Source organism: Esox lucius, chromosome 17, assembly GCF_011004845.1.
Source record: "Esox lucius isolate fEsoLuc1 chromosome 17, fEsoLuc1.pri, whole genome shotgun sequence".
NCBI classification, from domain to species: Eukaryota; Metazoa; Chordata; class Actinopteri; order Esociformes; family Esocidae; genus Esox; species Esox lucius.
In genome coordinates, this window is record NC_047585.1 from 19,839,537 (window position 1) to 19,864,120 (window position 24,584).

The 24,584-nt window shown below is 41.0% G+C and overlaps 1 protein-coding gene across 5 annotated transcripts in view; it reads right to left on the reverse strand.

Moving 5' to 3' along the window:
• The window catches only part of LOC105017301 (chemokine-like protein TAFA-1), a 187,202-nt gene extending 167,718 nt beyond the window's left edge, over positions 1-19,484 (reverse strand). For 4 of the 5 annotated variants that reach the window (XM_020055491.2, XM_020055492.2, XM_010881801.3 and 1 more), the window contains exons 1-2: positions 18,919-19,484; positions 14,873-15,006 (exon numbers count right to left, since the gene is read on the reverse strand). In XM_020055491.2, coding sequence (XP_019911050.1) covers positions 14,873-14,996 — 124 coding nt within the window. In that variant the 5' untranslated portion in view covers positions 14,997-15,006; positions 18,919-19,484. The remainder of the gene's footprint in view (positions 1-14,872; positions 15,007-18,918) is intronic. The other variant, XM_020055490.2, reaches the window with a different exon arrangement.
• Positions 19,485-24,584: the final 5,100 nt, after the last annotated feature.

Sequence of the window (24,584 nt, forward strand, 5' to 3'; positions counted from 1 at the left end):
ATGTACAATACAATAAATATTCATATTATGGCCCAAATTAGAATAGGCTTATGCTATTGCCCTTCTGATATTCAGAGATTTGAGGGTGCCTTCAACAATATTTTCACAATCATAAACCAAATGTCTTCGCATTCATTGCAATCAGAAACCTCGCAGTTGGCAGTGCTAGGAGAAGCAATACATTTCCAAAGGAAACTAAGAAATATTCTGTCTCAGTTGAAGAGAAAATGCAGAAAAGTTTGATTTCAATCTAACCCCTGTCAATGTTGACAATATACAGTACATCCCTTTAGATGACACAGCTTGACTTTTCTACTGGGATTCACAGCGTCCAGTGAAATCTACGGCTAGCTCTCTCCAGGAGTTGCTGTGACTGTGCTGTGTTAGTTGGCAGGTGAGGGGAGGAGAGCTGAGCTGGGCTTGTGTGTCATGTCACATTCGCCTCATCTGTCAATGTAGTGGATTATTTCTTGAGAGACCAGAATTGGCTGCCCGGAATCGGGGCGCCATCAATCTTCTGGGCACGGGGGATACAGCGGAGGCCGCTGAGCAGGGGCTCATGGGAAGGCGGCAGTGATGCTTCCTGGGCAGGTGATGGAGCAGTCAGGCGACTCGTTACTCAATCCCAGCCTCAACTGGGACTGGACGATTCGTCACTGAAATATTCAAATAAATATATAAATGGAGGTTAAAACCCCCTTTCTCTCCGCATACACTTAGACACTTACTGTATATGGTGGCATCCTGTCAGTTTGCTGTTGACGAATTTTCAAAACATTGCTAGATGCTTCAGCAGGCCTGAGGATAACGTTTGTACCTTCCTCAAAATGACCTTCACTTCTCCTGTGCTGAGATATCCACATCTGAGCACTGAACGCTGATGCTGCTGCAACATTCATTTATTCTGCCATGCAGCTTAGGAAGCCACTGTGAATACCAGGCTCAATATGGAGATCCACACTACTTTAATTTAAGGATTTACCTGTCAGTCAGACAATAGTTTGTAGATAATATTGGAATACTCTGACTATGTGGTAGACTGCTGGGTATTATTGTGTGCGGAGCCAGAAGTTGTGTAAACAGAGGTACAAAGGCACAGGGCTCTGGTTGTTTTTCTGGCCTTGCCTTGTGTATCGATCCTCAATAGTTTTAGCCAGCGTCAAATGTGGTAAATGGTAACAAAAATACTCTTTTTTTTATTGGTTATTTGTTTTGTTTTTTAAATGTTCACAACGTCAGTACGAATGGGTTGTACCACAGCCCTCGGTTTTACAAATGAAGAATGGGAGTTCTTACAAGCCATATGATGTCTGTCAGACAGCACCACTGAATCATTTTCCACTTTGAAACCATTCAAGTCCGTCTTGGCCACGGCAGTGTTTGGTCCCTCCAGACTATGACACGTATTGCCCCACCCTTAAGGGGTATAATGCGCTCTGCCCTGCTGGAGAACTTCAATCTAGCAACCTATTCATCCCGGTAATGGATGCCAGCAAGGCAGTGTAAAACCTGGGCTTTAGTACAACCCATTCATTTACTTCATTTCCAACTCAAGTTAAAGTTGCAGTTCGCCAGCATGGGCAGCGCTGCCTGCCTGCCCGCCCGCCCGCCTGCCTGCCCGCCTGCCTGCCCGCCTGCCTGCCCACCTGACACAGCGGTCTAAAGGAATATCCATAAAAAAAGACAAACATAATTAAGACTGGGATTACACAGACAGAGCCTGTGGGCTATGTGACACAATTAATAAGATATAAGCAACACAGGCCATTAAAACAAGACCTTCGTCCTCCGGCTACAGTGGTGGAAGGGATTACAGTGTGGGCATGTATAGCCTACAAGGACATGTACAATACATTTGGTGGGAATAGCATCTGGCTGCAGCCAGTTACATACGTGACAGGGAGGAGGCAGTTGAGACTGCAGAACAGAATGTCTGAGGGTCGGCCCAAGAAGCTGCTTCACATGCTGTACACTGTCCACTGTATTAGCCCTGCAGCGAAATGCCATTTAAGTCCTTCTTGGGGAAATAGTGATAGCCTCAACTATCCTGCAGGATCATTTTCACCTGGACAAAGCCTTTACTTGTGGTTGTGTAAAAAAACGAAAAAAAAGAACTGTCCAGAGATCCGCAGGCTGCACATCTGATCCGTTTTAACCGAGAGCGCACAGACAAGGAAGAGTGCCTGAAGACATTCTTCTTCCACTGAACAAAAAGGAGGCGGGGAGAACATAGACTGGTCAATAACAAGATCAATAGATCTCAAACCAGATGTAATAATCTTAGACAAGTGAGTGAGTTAGGTGTCAATGTAACCCTCTGCTTGTCCTTAGAGAACACCATGCATGACTGATGCACAGAATGGGCTGCCAGGTAATCTACTTTTTCACAGAGGAGTAATATAGTAATACCGTTTTAAACTAGAGAAATTCAATCATGTCATTCAGAGCCCAAAATGTGTCCTATGCTTACCACGCCCATATAGCAGCTAAGCAGACCTAGAAATGTCAAAGGAAAAAAACCTTTATCAAACATTCTCTGAAGGTACCTTAGTACTGGAGAGGATCTGTACTATGTGCCACCGGCATGTGTAAAGAAACCTTGTGTAAGGAGCCCTAGTACTGTGTATAGTCGGTAAAACTAGAGGTACGTTGTGAAGTTGTTTTACAGTTCCAGTACCTGCTTTTGTGAAGGATGGGTTGAAATAAATCCCTCCCTTCAAGCCTGGAAGACAAGTGTGCCCACTGACCTCCAAACACAGTTGAGCTCAGGTTTGTCTGTGAACCATGTCTGTGAACCATGTCTGTGAACCATGTCTGTGAACCATGTCTGCGAACCATGTCTGCGAACCATGTCTGCGAACCATGTCTGCGAACCATGTCTGCGAACCATGTCTGCGAACCATGTCTGCGAACCATGTCTGTGAACCATGTCTGCGAACCATGTCTGTGAACCATGTCTGCGAACCACATCTGGTGAAAGCCACACGAGCCCACCTGTATCCAGCTGTTGACCAGGACCAGTTATATCAGGGGAATTGGAATAAATGCTTATAGGGATTAATAGAGCCATTGGTGGGCCAGGACATCATTAACCTACAATTGGTAGTCGTTCTGAATAGAATACCAAAGATGTCAGTGTGTTCCACTTCTAATTTACATGGGCTGAACTTAACTGCCGGCATATCACATTCAACACCTGGGGTTGGATATGCTTCTCCACCAACTTCCGCAAACTTGCCCTTGGCTGTTTCAGAGGAGCTGTGTGAAGTAGTCCTGACCTGGAATTAGACATTTTCATGAATGAATAAATGCAAGACGGTGTGATCTCATTGGCTAGGGAAGTTACGTAGGTTCTGTGGCATGAGTCGCTGTTTAGCTGCGATAACAGCCTGTTGTCAACGATAGAGCGTGACATTCATCGGTAGATGGCGGTAGTGGAAGGGGCATTGTTTGTATTGCAAAGCAATGCCCAAGAAAGTTTTGAATTCAGTCGTTTCTCAATTGTGGCCCTTTAATTTAATTCTAAGATAGATTCCCCAGGTGTGCAATTGTATCACATGATCCCGCTTCTGGACACACAAGTGAACACACTGTCGGCAAACATTCTGTGGAAGCCAAAGCACCTTAAGAGGTGTGGGATTGGGTGTGAGTGCACAAGGAATAGGATAGTATCAGTAAAAAACATATACTGGGTAAACATTTTTGTCCCATAATTTTTATCGTAATTTCTGTCATTTTACTACAATGGTAGAGGACTCTATGATTGATGTACATTGCATAGGCACGGGATGTATTTTCATTGTATAACTTTTTCTTATTTGTTTTCCATCACTTTAAAATAGGTGGTAATTAGAATTAACAGCTGTGTTCTCCGGTAACGAAGTGGGTGTCTTGGGTTTTGGATAGCGTAGCGGTTGCATATATCCCAGTTAAATATCCCAGTTAAAGGGATATTTTGTCCCCAAAAGAATTATGTCCCAGAAGGCTCATCGATTAATTTTTTTCAAACAATCCATCATTCAGCTCTGTCCCAGTCTGTAATTAGCGTTATTAGCATTATCCAAATTCATGAATGGAAAAGTTCATACATTTATTGCAAAGCTGCATTGCAAGTGGAAAACTACTCCAAAACACTTCAAACTACATTGAGTAATCTGTCACGGTAGCACTAAAATTTTCAACTGTACACTGACGAAACAGCCACCATACACAGATTATGTTCTTCGGCAGTGATGTTATCGAGTTGAGTGTGAATTTTAACCTCAACAAGCTACATGAAGGCTGCCTTTTAGGGCTAGAGCTGATTTTAAGGTTTTATTGTTAACCTAAGAAGCAATACATGGACATGCTCCTACTCACCTTGCTGAAATGATCCAGCCATACATACCAACACGTAATCTAAAATAAGATGCAGGCCTTCTAATTGTATCTAGAATTTCTAAACAAACAGTTGGAGGCCGAGCATTCTCTCATAGGGCTCCACTAATGTGCAATGATCTGCCAATTAAGGTTAGGAATGCAGACTCAGTGCAAACTTTCAAGTGTCTACCTCTGCTTCTCACAAGTCGTATTGTGGGAGATTCAATGGAGCAAATTTCGCGAACAAGACATACAATTATTGCTACAGAGGTTTGTGACCCGCGTTCACTTAGAAGAGCACTAAAGGTGAATTCAAATCCATCAACTTACCCAGTTCAACCCGTGGAGACAAGAGAGAGTGTAAGTAATACGTTATAATACACAAAGTGCACATTGCCTCCGGATATTCTGGGCAAGGGTTGGGGATTAACGTGTTCACCAGAGTACGTTTAAGAAATCTTTTTGGACAAAGTTAAGTAATTCCTACATATAACTCATGCCACTATGATAAGAACACTGTGTTGCTCCACAACTGGCCGCCATCCCTGTACAACGGTATGGCCAGAGACAGTGATCTTGCAAGTCCTGGACAACAGTCCTGGAGCACCTGACGTCATTCTTTACATACGGAAACAAGGGCAGGTGTGTTGGAACTGGTTGCATAGTCCAGCGACTAGCTGACGGTTGGAGGAAAATAGATTTCTGCCAGAATGGTACAAGGGGCTGACTTAAGGATAAGGAAGACATGGCTTAGTCACTGTCCTACCCAGACCCATTAAAGTTAAAGTTAGCTATCTAAAGTAGCTGGAAAAAGCATTTGATATTTCTCCTCAGATACATTAATGTTGCTTAAGAGAACTAATACTACTCCTACTGTATGCAATGGGCTTGTCATTGCCCACAGGATAACTCAGACCAATTGAGGGAATTGTAAGCATATGCTTGTTGTCCTGTTGCCTTAAGTGGAAAGAACTAGGCAAGTTACTGAACATCAGTATGTAGCCTGAAGGACAGACACATTAAAGAAAGCAGATACAGTAGGGTGAGTTCCATCATATTCTCCCATTCCCATCATAATGTCTTACTTTCCCTTTGTTTGTTTTTTCAACAACAAAAGTAATTCATTCAACAGATGAACTACATCCCTTTTGCAAGGGTAGAAACCAACTTCAAAAACGGTTCAACTTAGTAAACAAGAGCTCCTGTTTTTTACTACACTTGAGTTTGACCTGTAGTTCTTTACTTCTGCTCCCCCTTTTACTTTCTGTCTTTCTCTGGCATTTAGCATTTTAGTTTTGCCTATAGTTCTTTACAACATTATTCCTGAACCTTTGGGGGCTTTCCCCCTCAGTACATCAAAATGAAATACAAACCCGATTCCAAAAAAGATGGGACACTGTACAAATTGTAAAAAAGGAATGGAATAATTTACAAATCTCATAAACTTATATTTAATTCACAATAGAATAAAGATATTATATCGAGTGTTGAAAGTGAGACATTTTGTAATGTCATGCCAAATATTGGCTCATTTTTTATTTCATGAGAGCTACACATTCCAAAAAAGTTGGGACAGGTAGCAATAAGAGGCCGGAAAAGTTAAATGTACAGATAAGGAACAGCTGGAGGACCAATTTGCAACTTATTATGTCAATTTGCAACATGATTGGGTATTAAAAGAGCCTCTCAGATTGGCAGTGTCTCTCAGAAGTCAAGATAGGCAGAGGATGGGCACCAATTCCCCCAATGCTGCGGCAAAAAATAGTGGAGCAATATCAGAAAGGAGTTTCTCAGAGAAAAATTGCAAAGAGTTTGAAGTTATCATCATCTACAGTGCATAATATCATCCAAAGGTTCAGAGAATCTGGAACAATCTCTGTGCGTAAGGGTCAAGGCCGGAAATCCATACTGGATGCCCGTGATCTTTCGGGCCCTCAGACGGCACTGCATCACATACAGGAATGATACTGTAATGGAAATCACAACATGGGCTCAAGAATACTTCCAGAAAACATTGTCGGTGAACACAATCCACTGTGCCATTCGCCGTTACCGGCTAAAAATCTATAGGTCGAAAAAGAAGCCGTTTCTAAACAGGATCCAGAAGCGCAGGCGTTTTCTCTGGGCCAAGGATCATTTAAAATGGACTGTGGCAAAGTGGAAAAGTGTTCTGTAGTCAGACAAATCAAAATTTGAAGTCCATTTTGGAAAACTGGGACGCCATGTCATCCAGACTAAAGAGGACAAGGACAACCCAAGTTGTTATCAGCACTCAGTTCAGAAGCCTGTATCTCTGATGGTATGGGGTTGCATGAGTGCGTGTGGCATGAGCAACCTACACATCTGGAAAGGCACCATCAATGCTGACCGTTATATCCAAGTTCTAGAACAACATATGCTCCCATCCAGACGTCGTCTCTTTCAGGGAAGACCTTGCATTTTCCAACATGACAATGACAGACCACATACTGCATCAATTACAATGTCATGGCTGCATAGAAGAAGGATCCGGGTACTGAAATGGCCAGCCTGCAGTCCTTTCACCCATAGAAAACATTTGGCGCATCATAAAGAGGAAGGTGCGACAAAGAAGACCTAAGACAGTTGAGCAACTAGAAGCCTGTATTAGACAAGATTGGGACAACATTCCTATTCATAAACTTGAGCAACTTGTCTCCTCAGTACCCAGACGTTTGCAGTCTGTTATAAAAAGAAGAGGGGATGCCACACAGTGGTAAACATGGCCTTTTCCCAACTTTTTTGAGATGTGTTGATGCCATGAAATTTAAAATCAACTTATTTATCCCTTAAAGTGATACATTTTCTCAGTTTAAACATTTGATATATCATCTATGTTGTATTCTGAATAAAATATTGTAATTTGAAACTTCCACATCATTGCATTCTGTTTTTATTCACAATTGTACAGTGTCCCAACTTTTTTGGAATCGGATTTGTAATTGTATTTGTTTCAACAGTGTGCGACAGGTGATAAAAGAAATACCAGAACTGTCTGATGAGTTCCAGAGATGTAGATCCATAAAGAAGACACCTCTTGCTGAACTCTACTGACCCCAACAACACTTTGCTCTCATTCTTTATGTCCCTGTCTCGCCCTCACGAGAATCAATATTTTGAGTCACAAGAATCAATACTTCAATTTCAATTTGGTACCAAATATAAAATCTACTATTCTGATCTACATTTTTCACACATTTAGAAGTATCGATTGTGCCAGAGTATAGTTACACAGATGACAAAATACGTTAATCCTTTGCAAGAACAGAACAAGTCACCATCATCATGGCAAGTGCAACACCTGACCTGGTAAATCTGAATAAATCAAGCAAGTCAACAAACAACAGCAAGAGCATGGTGTTGAAATACCTCTAGAAAAAAAGTAATTGGTTAACATTTTGCACCATTCAATCTTGAATAACAATGAGTTGCCTCCCACAAATTGCATATGTCCACACCGTCAACTGAACATGCCATGCTCACGGCTAACCGCTACGCACAAGCATATGACTTGAGGCAAACTGTCTGTGTATTTAACTGGGATAGCTACAATGAAATATTTTTTTCTTAATCCCTCCCAACACTGCTTGGTTCTGTTAATGTTATCATGTGAATGTCAGAGCAGTAGAGCATTCATGTTAGGCTACATGCCTCCATGAACCCCTTGCTGGTTTTGCTCGTTTGAGTGCACCTTGCCCCCTGAAGTACATTTAGCTGAAATAAATTATGCTGTGTTGATGTGAAAACAAACAGACAAAGACATAACTAAACCAAATTAGTTTTTCCATCCACATTGGTGGAAGTTTAGTTCTGGCCAAAAAGTTGAATTTAGCCTAACTGCAAGGTGCTCACTGAAGTATAGATATTCAACCATTTTATGTGAAAAATATGTATATTTTGATGTATATCATGTAGGTGTATATCAAATAGGTGATTTCTAATCTCATTATGAATTCTGTTTGGCCAGACTTAAGCAAGAAAACTTGACTGAGAAAATTTAAAACGGGCAAGCCTAGTTCAGCCGGCCGGCAATCAAAAACGTTGTCACATCAAGATTCAAACCCGGGTCGCCCATGTGAAAGGCTGTGTCGTTAACCACTACACCCTGTACAGGTGCTGGGCATCAGTAAAGCCTCTTGTCTCTATCCTGAACAAATCCTCTTTTGCCACTAGCCATTTTATTAGTTAATATGCAATTTGGGAATGACATATTATAATTGATAATTGGCCATTCGTGAATGGCATTGATACAGTGAAACATTTCTTACTATGTATTGCGTTTGCCAAACAACATACAGTGGGGAAATCGTCACCTTTATTAATTGATACTGTATAAATGTAATGCACGAATGAAAGAAAAAAGTACAGTGAGGAGAACAAGTATTTGATACCCTGCCGATTTTGCAGGTTTTCCTACTTACAAAGCATGTAGAAGTCTGTTTTTATCATAGGTACACTTCAACTGTGAGAGATGCAATCTAAAACAAAAATCCAGAAAATCACATTGTTTGATTTTTAAGTAATTCATTAATTTATTGCATGACATAAGTATTTGATCACCTACCAACCAGTAAGAATTCTGGCTCTCACAGACCTGTTAGTTTTTCTTTAAGTAGCCGTCCTGTTCTCCACTCATTGCCTGTATTAACTGCACCTGTTTGAACTCGTTACCTGTATAAAAGACACTTGTCCACAATGGCCAAGACCAGAGAGCTGTGTAAGGACATCAGGGATAAAATTGTAGACCCGCACAAGGCTGGGATGGGCTATAGGCCAATTGGCCAGCAGCTTGGTGAGAAGGCAACAACTGTTGGCGAAATAATTAGAAAATGGAAGAAGTTCATGATGACGGTCAATCTCCCTCGGTATCGGGCTCCATGCAAGATCTCACCTCGTGGGGCATAAATGATCATGAGGAAGGTGAGGGATCAGCCCAGAACTACACAGCAGGACCTGGTCAATGACCTGAAGAGAGCTGGGACCACAGTCTCAAAGAAAACCATTAGTAATACACTACGCCATCATGGATTAAAATCCTGCAGCGCACTCAAGGTCCCCCCCGCCAGTGCATGTCCAGGCAAATCTGAAGTTTGCCAGTGACCATCTGGATGATCCAGAGGAGGAATGGGAGAAGGTCATGTGGTCTGATGAAACAAAAATAGAGTTTTTTGGTCTAAACTCCACTCGCCGTGTTTGGAGGAAGAAGAAGGATGAGTACAACCCCAAGAACACCATCTCAACTTTGAAGCATGGAGGTGGGAACATCATTCTTTGGGGATGCTTTTCTGCAAAGGGGACAGGACAACTGCACCGTATTGAGGGGAGGATGTATGGGGCCATGTATCGCAAGATCTTGGCCAACAACCTCCTTCCATCAGTAAGAGCATTGAAGATGGGTCCTGGCTGGGTCTTCCAGCATGACAACGACCCAAAACACACAGTCAGGAGTGGCTCTGTAAGGAGCATCTCAAGGTACTGGAGTGGCCTAGCCATTCTCCAGACCTGAACCCAATAGAAAATATTTGGAGGGAGGTCTATATGGAGGAGTGGGCCAAAATCCTTGATGCAATTTGTGCAAACCTGGTCAAGAACTACAGGAAAAGTATGATCTCTGTAATTGCAAACAAAGGTTTCTGTACCAAATATTAACTTCTGCTTTTCTGATGTATCAAATACTTATGTCATGCAATAAAATGCTAATTAATTAATAAAAAATCATACAATGTGATTTTCAGAATTTTTGTTTTAGATTCCGTCACTCACAGTTGATGAGTACCTATGATAAAAATTACAGACTTTTACATGCTTTGAAAGTGGGAAAGCCTGCAAAATCTGCAGTGTGTCAAATACTTGTTCTCCTCACTGTACTTTTTTCTTTCATTCGTGAATTACATTTATACAGTATCAATCAATATAGGTGACGATAACTAACTTTTTCATCAAGTGAAAAGACGAGAGAATCGTGGAATCTACCAGAAATAATTGGTAAATGTCATTGCTCTCAATAGATTCAAATGTATGTCTTCCACATGAGAAGCACCGTCTTTAACCACTACGCCAAGCCATTACACGTTTCAGCAGTCACTAGACTCCATTGAGGATTGTGTAAAACTGACTTACAAAGTCTTATTAAGTTTACCTCCACTCCAAATAGCATCTATGAACTGTATTGCTTTTGCCACTGGCCGTTTTAACAGCTTATTAGCCAGTAATAGCCTTACTAGTACCTACTAACTTCCTAGGAATAATCATAAGAATTGAGAAATTTCTAGCAAATCTATTCCATGCCAGAAACAGTCACAATATAACTGTATACAGTTTCAGACAGCGAAGTTTTCACCAATACTGAACAAATCACACATTTAGAGAATATGGCACAACTGTGACTCTATCTAGAATGCTGTTCTCAAAGACAGATAATCAGGGAAAGGGGGCACTAGTCAGGGAAGCCACCAAGAGGCAGATAGCAACCCAGTCTTCCACAGTGGATTTGGGAGACACTGCATACTGCAACAATAGCACAGATCTTTCTCAAAAGTGACCTTTATGAGAGAGTGTCAGAAAAAAAAAAATCTCAGCTAGAGTTTGCCTGAAGGCTTGTGAGAAACTCTGAGACCAAGTGGAAGATAATTCTAGAATCTGATCAGATCAAATTAGAGCTTTTTGGCCTCAACTCTAAGAGCTATTTTTGGCACAAGCTTAACACATCATCCTGAGAACACCATCTGTACCATGAATCATAGTAGTGGCAGCATCATGCTATGGGAATGCTTCTCTGCAGAAGGGCTCAGAAATCTTGTGAAGAAAAGGGGCAAAATTGATGCAGCAAACTACAGAAAAATCCTGGAAGAACACCTGCTAAAGTCTGCCAAAGACCCGGAACCTGGGAGAAGATTAATCTTACAGAAAGACATTCACCCCATTCTTCAGCCAAAGTCATGCTTCAGTAGCTAAACAAAAAACTGTTCAATGGAAACAGTTAAACATTGCTGTTCATCCAAAGGCCTCTGTACAAATTGATAGAGCTAGAGAAATCTTCCAAAGCTGAATGACTTATCCAGATGTGAAAAGCTGGTAGGGACTCATCCAAATAGATTCATGGCTATAATTGATGCCAAAACTGTGTTTACCAAAACCTGAATAAATGGGTGAATACTTGTGCAATCAGTTGTTTTCTGTTTTGTATTTGTAATTCCTTTAGAATACTTTTTAGATTGTATTCTTCATTTTGAATATTTTGTGTTGATCTGTGGCAAAAACTCTTGATCAATTTTGGGTTCATGTTTTAGCACAATAAAATCTGAAAAGTCCAATGGGTGAATACTTATGACAACCACTGTAAATGACCAATCCTTGAGCAAAAGCTTGAAAATAGCTGTGATGGCTTTAAAAGGTCAAAATTGCCAATGAACATGCACTTGACACTTGCGCTGCCTTAACCACAGCCCAAAATAGAGCCCTGTATATTACCATACATCACAGATGAAAGCATCTTACAGAGTAATACATTACGACATATCAACACGATGCATCACGGTTTCATTCATTTTTTTTACTATGACCATCCATTAAATATTATTTGATTTCAGAAAACAGCCAAGCATAAAACAAAGCTTTTATCAATCTGATATCTCACTCTCATCTGTGTCCACTCATAGCATATCTATTTATATCACATCGTCTGGTTGCTGAAAGCGGAGAGCATTCTCAAATTATAAAATCAATTCTAATTCAAATATTCATCATAGCATTTCAATTCCGAGAAAGCTGTTCGAGTTAGATCGGTTAATGCCAGTCTGAAAATAAGATTGAAGAGCACTTAAAAGGCCTTGACACATGTTGCAGTTGCAAACAACTACCAAAAATAGATACTGTCCTTAACATAAATCCAACATGGTTGTTCAGAGGTTTTCATTTAATTAGATTAATCATGAATATCAAAACATCCAGTGGTGTATTAAATCATCTATTATTATCACACTGTCAAGGGAAATCCGCTGGAGTTTACCTTAAACTTTAGATCTTTCAATATCCCCATTACAGTACATTATTGATACATGCTTCTGAATGACTCCACCGCTCTTCTCCCTTGTATAACTTTTTCCATTGTATAGCACATTGAACAACGCATGCTGTCATTGCTCTTCTGTGCAAATACTCAGAGTTGCATCCACTTTCACAGTACAGAACACTTGTGCTCTCACACTCACTTTGTGTAGTTTCCCAAGGGACCATAAATATGCCATGTCATAATGGATTCGCTTTGAACAATGTGATTGTGTGTGTGCATGTGTGTGTGCACGTGTGTGTGGGTGTGTGTGTGTGCATGCCTGTGTGTGAGTTAATCTCTTTGACAAGGACCCTTTCACAAAACTAAAACAAGAAAATATTTTTCTCACCCATAACCTAGTTGACTTTTCTGTGCCTTGTGCTGGGGTTTTCTCTTTGTTTTCACTCAGACCTTTGCATAATTTAGATGATACTTACTGCAGGCCCCTGCCTTGCACATCTTTGGCATCAACCTCTTGTAGAGCTCCTCGAAAAATCTGGAAGCAATACTTAAAACTCTGGGCTTCTCTGTCGCTCATCCTGTTCCCTCATATTCCAGTTAATGAGTCGCTACTAATTTGTGATAGCCTCTGTCTCCTGTTCCAACCTCAAAACCAGCTGCCCTGCACCACTAATCTAGTTCACTGCTGCTTAAGAACCTCATTGGTTATCAACAATCTGGTTTTGACATCACAAGTCTGAGAAATCAATGCCTCTTTTTGCCCTGTGCTTCAATTACTGTCTTTTGCACTCCATGAAGCAGCAGAGCTTTGAGAATGAAAGAAACACAGATAGATAACATCAATGTTTAACAGCCGTTGGGATTTGGTTCCTGGTGAAAATGGTTTGGAATAATGTTGTCATCAGCGGCTTCGGAGAGCCAGTCATTGTTAAAAGCTTCAAGCAGCCTGTTTCTGCTGCTTCCAAAGTCACAAAGCTGGGGAGCGAACAAAAGTGACTACTCTTATCCTAGATAAACGAACAAAATCAGACCCACCTCACTAACCCCCTCCCCTTTTGCCCCTTCAGTGGAGAAAGAACCGTCTTTAATTGCCAAATGTTTCCGGAGAATGATAAAGAAACATAATTGTCATTTCCATCTTAGCCACAGTGATCAAAGCAGCCTGCACTCTCAGAATACTGATGGGAAGTTTTGCCTAGAGCCTATCCTACGTGCCAACCAGCCAGCTAGATTCAGGATACTGCAGTCCCTCCCCACACCAGGAGTCGTCTCCCATTAAAAAGTGTCCTTTGTCTGTTTGGGGCAGAGGGGGAGTTCCAACCTTGGATCAAATGGCAGCTGCAGCTGAGCATAAACATTAAAATCATCTGGAGGCAAAAATAATTTACTACAAAGATTGTAAGCGAGTGTCAATGAAGCCAGCTTTGAATATAGCACAGCCACTGTATGTGTATAGCTGGATACATTGTGTAGCAATCATTGTGTGGCCTGAAAAGCTTTTTTTTTAGAAGTGAAACATTTTCATTTTGTTGCAATATTTAAATGAAATAACATTAAGATTAAATTTATGAAGAAAGGAATTTTTTCAAAATGTTCAAATGTTTGCAAAAAAATATTCAGTTCCATTTTGTCTCTGTTTGGAAATTCCTTTTCCAGAGCAACGGAAAAACATGTACAATCAAAAAATAATTAACAATTAATGAAATAATAACTTAAAATGTGACTTATGTCACCATCAGTGTTGGTTGATCTGAAAGCATGGTTAAGTTTTATTGGGAATGTTTTGAATAATAACTTTCCATATTTTATCTTAGAAAGACATGCTGAAATTGTCACATAATTAGCTCAGGTGCATTATGTAGTGCTATAAAACAAAACAAAAACAGAATTGCATTACATTTTGGAATAATCTAGTCTTTAGGTAACACAATCAAGGCATGTAAGCAGGTTGGAACAATAAATGTAAACATTAAATGCCTTTTATGGTCTCTCACAGAGTTGACATAAATCCAGCTTATACTTCTGTCTAATCTAGGTCAGGCACAGAGAACATTACAGCACTACGCGTCTTCTGACAGAGAACATTAGAGCACCACTCTTGTTCTTGCAGAGAACATTACATCATTGCTCTTCTTTTCACAGCGAACATTAGAGCACTATTGCTTTTATCACTGAGAAAACGGGAGGATAACTATTTTTGTCACAGAGAACCTTAGAGCACCATTCCTACTCACAGAGATCATCAGAGCACTATCCTTTTTTTTCCGAGAACATTAGAGCCCTACTGTTCTTCTCACAGAGGTAGCCAACGTTCTGCATCGGATGCAAACCATCATCAAAAGTCACTGACATTACAAATGACAGAAGACAGTTGCCTCATGTATATTAGGGTCATTGAATCATAACTTCTCATAGAGCTCACCCGAGTGGACTGGGTGGATGTGGGCACAATGCAATATAGGTAGAGAGAAGACAAGGACTCACCCAGAATCTGGATGGCGTTGCGTCCGGGTCGGGGAACGTGGTGCTGCTGGATAGTCTCATACAATGTGCCCTGGCACAGCAGCAGAACGCCCAGGCTAATCCACAGGCCCAGGAACCAGGACATGGCAGGGAGACTGGAGGAGAAAGGTAGAGTGAGAAGTGGTGTGCATTCAGGGTCAGCAGGGCTTACCATGTGTAATAAAGATATATGTAATGAAAATAAAAATAGAATAAATAAATATTACATTATTTGGATTTTATGCTCAAAATCTCAGCATTAGCTAACAATGCATCAAAGCCTCAGGTGAGGCAGCAGGGTATGATTTGTTGATTGCTATGTAAAGTGCAGGTCATCCCCATTTTGGACTGCTTTAGCTTTTGTTTATTAGTGCATAATATTGAAGTTGAATTACCCCATTTAACAGCCTGCATTCACATTATTAACAACAAATGTGTGTGTGGGGGGGTTCACGTATGTTTGCATTGTTGTTTTGTTTTTGGCTTTAATGGTCAAAATATTATGTTAGGTTGTCATCTTATAAAAATACATATTTTAGATTGTTAGCTTTTTTACTGGCAATAAAATAGGCATTAGGAAAATCTAGCAAACTGTTCATTTCATTGAAATTTGACATTGTTTTTAGTATAATGCAGAAGACTTGAGATAATCACGCAAGCATTTTTTGCTTTGTAGATTTTGCGACTACTGATGATCCATATTTGTCTTGTGAATACATTAATGGGTGTGTCTTTTGCATTTACTAACTTTTCCTGTGACATTCTCAGTGTCCGAATATTATGGTTATTGGGTGCACACACTCACCACTAGGGTACTTCCCACCCCTCGATTCCACCAGATGACAGTAAGGAGAGGTGAACACAGGGAATGGAATTATTTAAGGAAAAATAGAAGTAAAAAGAAGTATAAACAAAGAATGACATGACTGATACAGGGAGGGCTAAACCAGGACAATCAAAACAACTCTATCTGAAGAGAAAGAGACAAGGTCAAGCTTGTCAAAAATCATACATAGGAACGGAAATGTTTTGACATACTAAAACAGACAGTAAAATATCCCAGACCAGTGTGTAGGGTTTCTGCAAAAATAAAAACATTGTACCCTTTGCAGGGTATTATAACAATTAAGTAATGCCTACAATTATGTGTATTTGTTATGAAAGTAAATCAATGCAACCTGTAAAATACAAACATAATTGTATGTATGTATCAGCTCAAAACATAAAGGCCCAAGGTTTACATTTAAAGATGCACTTCTGAATCATTTTTATCTCTGATGCAGGAAAACAGTGGAATGTGGTGTGAAGTGAAAACAGTACACACAAAGGCATGACGCACTCTGGCGATTCATTCAACAATTGTCTAATGGCTGCTGAAGTCAGACATATGGACCCACCAGAGAAGGCTGGAGGGCGAAGACAGAAGATGACAGGCTCATCCAAATGGCTGGAATAGAATGGATGTATCAAACACATGGTTGTTATGGTTTTGATAACCTACCATTCATTCCACTCCAGTTATTGCAATGTCCTTCGATATCTCCGCCCACCAGCCAACACTGGGTCCCCCACATCATCCTCCCTCACTGTGACTAATAACTCATCGCCTCCAGGTGGTATTACCTCCTCTCAGCTTCACTTTGAAACATGCTCATGGACATGGTCCATGTTCACTATTGCCTTTCTATCCTTAAGTACAGTGCTGATCCAGGATCAGGTCCTATTGGTCTACATTATGACTTAAGATTTTTCTTTATACAGTTCCTTCTCCCTAGTGCTATATCAGCATCTCGTTTTCTAACTACAAGTCACTGTTGTGTTTTAGAGGTATGCACACGCGCCTGTTTGTTTATAATCCGCTGATCATTATACAGCAGTTGTATTCGATTTACATTGTTTTCCTCAATTTTACTCCTTTTTTCTCAACCCCAATTTCATGGTGTCGAATTCTGGATGCCTTCCTTTATCTTAGAAACACCCAGCATGCTCTGGAGATTCAAAGATCAGGACTTGTGCTTCAAAGCACATCCCAGCCAGCTGCTACGCTTCATGCTGCTTACTCAACCAGTATGTAGGCCAGAACCAACACAGTTGGAGGAGAGCGTTCATCAGTTCAACCAGAATGAAGCTATTATCGGTGTAATGCGAAGACGTTTTTTTAAAGTACAATAGACTTAAAACCTGGTTTGACATAATTCAAATGGCAGGGTTACCTACTAGTCAGGAAGTAATCTATCTGTTTCAGACCTACAACACTGCAGTCAACTGCACATTATTAGCAAACCTAGCTTTAGAAGTTTTTCCTGGATCCATTAGTAGCTTTTATAGTAATTTAAATGAACTGCTGAACACGGATAACTTTGATGTAAAATTTAACATCTGACCACTGTCGTCATGAAAGAAGTTGGGCCTGAAGTGCCACGGTTTCCTTATAGCATTTGATAAATGCTTTCCTGTTTTAGAACAATTCAGAGTAACTATTTTGAATAAGGATTATTTATATTAAAAATGGTGAAAACAATGTAATCAGATTCCGTATGATGCTGGCTATCTATAACTGTTTAGCAACTTTTGATCCCATGTCGATTTGAGCAAAATACCTCCTTCTACCCTCAAATGACATTGAGGGGGGAAACTACTGAATATTCAACACGTAGAAATTAAGCATATAATTATTAAAGGCACTTTGTAATCCGCTCTTCTGCAAATCCGCGGCAAGGGCTAGGCCTATAATCCGCAGTTTTGTGGAAATGTGAACTATCCCCCTTGGGAATGCTTTTTACCGCGCTGTTTCTATCTGGCAAGCTGCCTTATTCCTGAATAAAACTTCATTTACCCTGAAAAATGGTAAGGTGAGAAGAATCTGTTCTTTTCGTCCTGCCCTCCTTTCCGCTGAGCTCTGAGCAACTCTGACTGTCGGCTCGTATTCATGTCAAAGAAGCAATTCTGTCCTGATCGACAGCAGGAGCGAATGTGGATGGAGAGGGGGCATAGAAAGATGCTGTACCACGCAAGCATACTTATGCATTTTAATGGAAATGAAAACTTTAACGAGTTAATGGCAGGTACTTCCCCATGAAAATGCATCATCATATCAGACAATCTGTAAAACTAGCAAATTACTTTTTTCAAATTTCTCTGGGTTTCGATGAATAAGGAGCATAGTGCATTTCATCCAGAATTGGTCGTTTGCGCCTGTATTTAAGAAGCCGTTTGGTTCTCGGCTTTGTGGTCAAATTATACAACGATTTTATATCTCATTGATGGTTATTGAATTCGTAATCAGTAAGGACGGATGTTTCATTGCATTTTCTATGAGCATTCCATGTCCTGTCAATTCAGACTAAACACGAGCGCAATGCCCCCTGCCCGGAACCACCTGCGCAGCGTCTCGCACGAGATTTTTTTTCTCTCCAGATATTTAACCTTCCTTACAAAATCGTTATGGGAAATAAATGCATTTGACACGATTTAGTTTATAATTAACCATGTCAGTGCAATGTACCTGATATATGTCACATTAAATGTGTCAATTTTACATTCCATGATACGAGGAAAATGTTTTAGTAATAAAGCCTAATAAAATGAATGAATATAATAGACTAAAAAGCAAATTGGTCCACACTTAACAATCTGAATGTTGCATTCTCCATGGCTTCCATAGGTAGTGGAAGACTGACATGGTTGCCCTACTTAGAACTGCCTGGAACTTTCAGCAAACATCAGTAAACAGAAGATTTCTGGGATGTCCAAGAAAATATTGTTTCTAAACCATACAGCCCCCCCCCCCCCCCCCCAATCCAATACACATATGCAAGATATGTCACATGTTCTGCAGATCTGCTGCTCACAGCTCATACCTCTTTGTGTACAGTAACTCCTGGGTGTCTTCTTGAAAACATGACATTTTGCCTTATATTAAAACAGCTCCATAACCAGACGTGTTGTATTAATAGCATATTTTTGCCAAAGGCACAAAATATGATCATAAAGCATAAACAGCCCCTCCAGAACAGCCTAACCCTTACCTGAGGGGTCTGTCTGGTCAGAAGAAAGGGATCCCTCCTGTCAGAATCACCGTCTGTCCAACAGACTTACACAGCTGTCTTAAATCCATCCATAGTCTGTGTGGCCAGGGACGCCCAACAAAGTTCCAGGTGTAAATGAGCACAGCGAATGCAAGGTACCTGTGTGAGAAACTGTTGTTTTTGGAAACTCCTTCGGCTCCCCTCGACTCTTTCAGTCCGTCTGAAATCCTGGGAGTGCGGTCTCCGGAAAACCTTTCAGCTCACAGCTACAGCACGCTGGCACAAACTAACCTGGATCTACACGCACCGGACAGAAAGCTGCTCATGCCACTTTTATATCGCTGCAGACAGCCTTTCCTTTGCTTTCTGACTCCTTCCTATCCTCTCTCGGTTCTTACTCCTGTTAGGGTGAAGCCCTGGTCGTGATGTTGGGGAGTTATTTTGACTCGTCACTTCTCACACGCGGACAGAGATCCACTCCAGCGGACCAACAGTTCTGTCTCCTCTTGGCTCCGTCTCCCCATTGAGAAGCTGCGCTGATTGTGTGTGAGGCTCAGCTCTCTATCTAAAGCACTAAATAGTGTGTGCGTGTGTGTGTGTGTGTGTGTGTGTGTGTGTTACAATACAGCCCAGCCTCGGAGAGAGAGGGAGAGCTCGATCACATGTCTTAAAGCAAGACTGCCCACTTCTGCATCGAGACTCCATTATCATCTAATGAAGCATGCCTATTAATCCTCCTCCACTGTACCGTAAGACATGATTCTCTGTGCTTTAATGCTGGGATGTTTTTCACTGTGTGCATGTGTGTGCGTGTTCTCTGGTTTGTGTGTGTGTGTTTGTGTCTGCTGAGAGGGATTGAGAGGGTGTGGAAGAGGAGGGATTGTGCCTTTTTTACTCATTGCCTTCCAGCGTTTGAAGGGAGATTGAAATATGCTCAGAGCTTGATGCTTTTAATAGAAGGCAGTCTGCCTCATCCGAGCTCTGTAATCACCACATTATCCCGTTCTGGCTGCTTTGCTGGCTTGCCTATTTTTGTGGTGGCACTGAGCCTTTGTTTAGCACCCAGCTCCTCTGGTCGTTTCACACCTCACAAACAAAGTTGCATCTGCCGCAGCTGGCGTGGTGAGCGAGCATTCCCCCGATGTTCAGTCAGGACCGTAATCCGCTGGCACAGTCGGCTGCTTTTTGCCTTATTGTTGCTAGTCCACAGTCAGGCAGAAAGAAACCAACCAGACATTTTTTACAGTTAACTGATGTGTAAGATATAAGGGTTAAACCTAACTCCATACGTAGGCGTTGACCTATACCTAGACCTAACAGCTATATCCATGCCAATCCCTCACATCTGCCAGAGCTCCTTTCCCATCCTGCCTGATATTTCACCCAAACATACAACGGACATACTGTATGCCGTTCCCAGAGCAAGCAGCTGAAGCAGGAAACAGGCAGAGGCTGAGGCACGTACCTGAGTTGCTGCGGTCGCGTGTTTGTGTTCATGTGTGTCATGTACTGGACTGTGTAAGGATTTCCATGTGGGCACTGATTGAAGCCAGCGTACGTGTTCACTTGTAGGTGAGAGAGCTTTGAAGATGTGAGCACGTGTAGCTGCCGTGAACTCCCTGACAACAGGTCCATGGTGGGTTTGAGTTGGAAAACGCTGGGTTTACCTGAGCAGAGGTGGTCGTCCCAGCCGTCGGGCATTGCAGACCCTGTGTATTCTCCTCTGTGTTTTCCTCCCACTGCTTGAGCATGCCAGAGTTACCGGCAGCAAGGGAGGGGCGTCAGGGGGCAGAACAGGAAAAATACATTGCAGCAAAAATGGAGGTAGAAAGAAAAATGATATTTATTATTCTCTCTGTTGGGTTTCAGAAAGGGAAAGTGCCTTGGGGACCTGCGGTGGGAAATTGGCACAGTAAAATAGTGGTTGTTAACAAGGCCTTGTCATGGTAGAACTATGCCAAGAGTGATGCTGGGCAAAGTTACCGCCATTAAGTATGTGTCCTTGTGTTTAAAGACATAGGGATATTATGGAGAAGATGCAGTGAATGGTGAAGCTGCCACAATAGCTTATGTTAGGTAATATAACAATATAAATGCACTGTGACTAGCAATTAAACAAATTCTTTTTTTCAAGACTATTTTATTGTTATTTTCTTTGTTATACTTATTCTACCAGGTATGTATAAAAAATACACATTCTCATTAAAATTACCTGGGAGCCATTAGGGTTAATACCCTCGGGGGCCTGACCCTGCCGTATTAGTATATATTCATTTTTAACATTATGATAGCATTAATTATTATTATAATTAGTATTATGAATATTATTATAATTATAGGGTGAGAAGCTCAGTCATCCGTGAGGAACTCGAAGTAGAGCCACTGCTCCTTTGCATCGAAAGGAGCCAGTTGAGGTGGTTCAGGCATCTGGTAAGGATGCCCCCAGGACGTCTCCCTAGGGAGGTGTTCCAGGCACGTCCAGCTGGGAGGAGACCTCGGGGTAGGCCCAGGACTAGGTGGAGAGATTATATTTCGACACTGGCCTGGGAACGCCTCGGGATCCCCCAGTCAGAGCTGGCAAATGTGTCTCGGGAAAGGGAAGTTTGGGGTCCCCTGCTGGAGCTGCTGCCCCCGCGACCCAATGCCGGATAAGCTGATGAAGATGAGATTATAATTATATTCTTGCTGAGACAAATGTAAGGACACCTCTTATAAACCTTCTGAATCCCAATATGGAAATATGAACAGAAACGTAAACAATTCCTAAAAGATGTCTCAAAGAAGACATTTAGCATATAATGTAGCTAGCCTTTTTCTACTAAATGCACTGAAAAAAGGTTAGATAGCTAGCTTCCCATCTTTTAGGAATTGTTTTAATTTCTGTACATATTTCCATATTGAGATTCAGAAGTTTTATAGGAGGTGTCCTGACATTAGTAAATGTTAAATATTCACAAATGTTAAATATCACAAATTATTTACTCAATCACAAATACTGTATTGTCACCACTTTAGCACTGATCTAAAGAAATATCACTTTAAACAGGTGCGTCCCTTTTAAGTGATTTGATGTCAGAACCCACATGAGATATGCCCACATGGAAAATGCATGCAAACATATACGCACATACATGTAGAGGATTCCTCAACATATATTTACATATCTGCCCTGAATATGTTCATGAAATATATAACTTGCACATCTCACAAAATCATAAAACAATGCATGTCAAATAATTTAACATTGAATAGTATGTGTTGAAATTATGAAATATATGAATATGCAGTACTTTAAGCATTTCTCATCAAAACAACACATTGAATTAGCCTTCAAGACATTATTTACCAGAGAATCCCCTTGTTATAGTGATTTTAACTAATAATCGTTGACAAAATGGGGAGAAAACCAACATAACCACCAGTCTAGGCCTTATTGCATTACATTAATTACTTTGAAAAGACAATTATTATCTTTTACAAACATGAGCAAATTTGTAAATTGTACAGTATGTATTTACCAGAATTTCTATTAAATATGTTGTGAAGGCAAGTAAAGAAACAACTGGTTATTCAGTCATCTTACTTTAATAAGGACCTTTATTCACAGTATCATACAACTGCCATAGTGTCACAATAATGATAAACATTTAGTAAATACACAAAGCATATAGCACCTTTTTCAGTTTCAATATAATGAACCACTTTTTACTCAAAGTTTACATTTCAAAAAAGACTCATTAGAAAAACAATATGCATTCATTTTAACACAGTATCATGAATGCCATTCCTCTCTGTAAAAGTACTTCAAAGAAACAACTAGATAACATAATAAACACATGGAAACAATACAAAAATGGAAATATATCAGTTAGATGTAGATGCTAAATGCATATTACTGAAATGCAGAGATAGCAGCAGTGAGGTTCTCGAGGTAGACACGTACATGTAACAACCAAAACTTCCATTATTAGACTATGCAAGTCAGTTTTTCACAATAACCATAAACACAATTTACAAGTAGTCCAACAGAGTATATTGACAGGTTTTCATGCCTCTCAATTATAATAATCCTACGCTGATCAAAATATGAATGCATTACTGCAGTACAAAAAACAAAACAAAAAACCTGGGAAACCTTTTCTTGTATTCAGTTATAACCCATCCCATCCATTTACAACCTACTCCATCCAGTTAATACCTGTTCCATCCAGTTAAAACCTGTCCCATCCAGTTACAACCTGTCCCATTCAGTTACAACCTGTCCCATCCAGTTACAACCTACTCCATTCAGTTAAAACCTGTTCCATCCACTTACAACCTCCCATTCAATTTCAACCTACTCCATCCAGTTAAAACCTGTTCCATCCAGTTAAAACATGTTCCAATGAGGCTCTAGGAACTTAGGAACTGTATCCATCTCATACTACCTTTTTTAATTTGTTGATTTGGCTAAGCTGCCAATTTCTTACTCTGCATATGTTGGAGACAGTGTAGGGAGAACAGGGCAACAGAATTTCACATTCATTTTTGCATGTTGTTTTGCTCCCACTCTTTCCCGTCTCACATCTCAGGGGCTCCCACCATTTCCAGACAGCTGTCACTACAACCATTGCCAAGACAGATCCAAACCCACCAATCCCAGCCAGCCAGCACAGCACTGTGCGGTGTTTGTGGCTGAGCAGCCCTTTTCAACAGCAACATGTGCCAGCTCTTTCTCCAGCCTGGCTGGGGAACAGTTGTCCCCTCCACTATCCCCCACTGTCTTTAATGTGACCCCCAAACCTCGGACAGACGTAGCCGTTTAACACCCCCCAGCAGTCCTCTCTCACTCACTCCAATCGGACCACCTCCCTTCCGGCATCCTCCCTTACTCCCTTTTTCCATCCCTCCCTCCCTCCCTCCCTAGCTCGCGGCTAAGCCACCATTTCCCTGGCCAATGACTGGAGTTATCACAGCAGTAAACCACTCGCTGCCTCAGCAATGGACACCCGCTTTATAAGACATCATACTGAAGAGAGAGAGGAGTGAAGGCTTGTTTGTTTGATGGTGGTTTGAAGCCACCTGTCTTGTGATGCACTCTCAATGTAAACCAGAGGACACGTGAGCGAGGAAATAGAATGTTAATGATGTTTATTAGGATGTACGGGTCTCTGGACACATTTGATTACATGTTGAGAACTTTCATTGCTCACATATGGTCCAAGATTACAAAGCTGTGAAAGATTTACCAGTGGAATGTATTCATGTTTATACAGATATGTGGGTAAACAGGTAAACAGCTAATACCTTCCCAAACGGTAGAGATACATGGAGCTATTCCACCTGTAACCTCCCAGCCAACTCCCTCATTTCTAATTGACAGCTATCTGCCCTGGCCTGGTCTCTCATCTTCCCCACAAGCCCATTAGACTAGACAATGTGTTTTCTGCAATGGTTCATCTGGAAATTACAACATTATGTCTCTCAGTCCCCACACCTTGGATTTCTTACCTAATGAGGCTACAATTAAGGATAAATGTTGAGTTGGAGGAAATGGTTGCATGAAGTCTAATGCAGTGTTCATTTGCATGCCTCTGCCCTGTGTGTTCATTCCTCTAATAAAAATCAATATTTATGCTAGCTTCAGGTGTTTGCTAATTGTAGGATATGACTGGAAGTGATTAGAA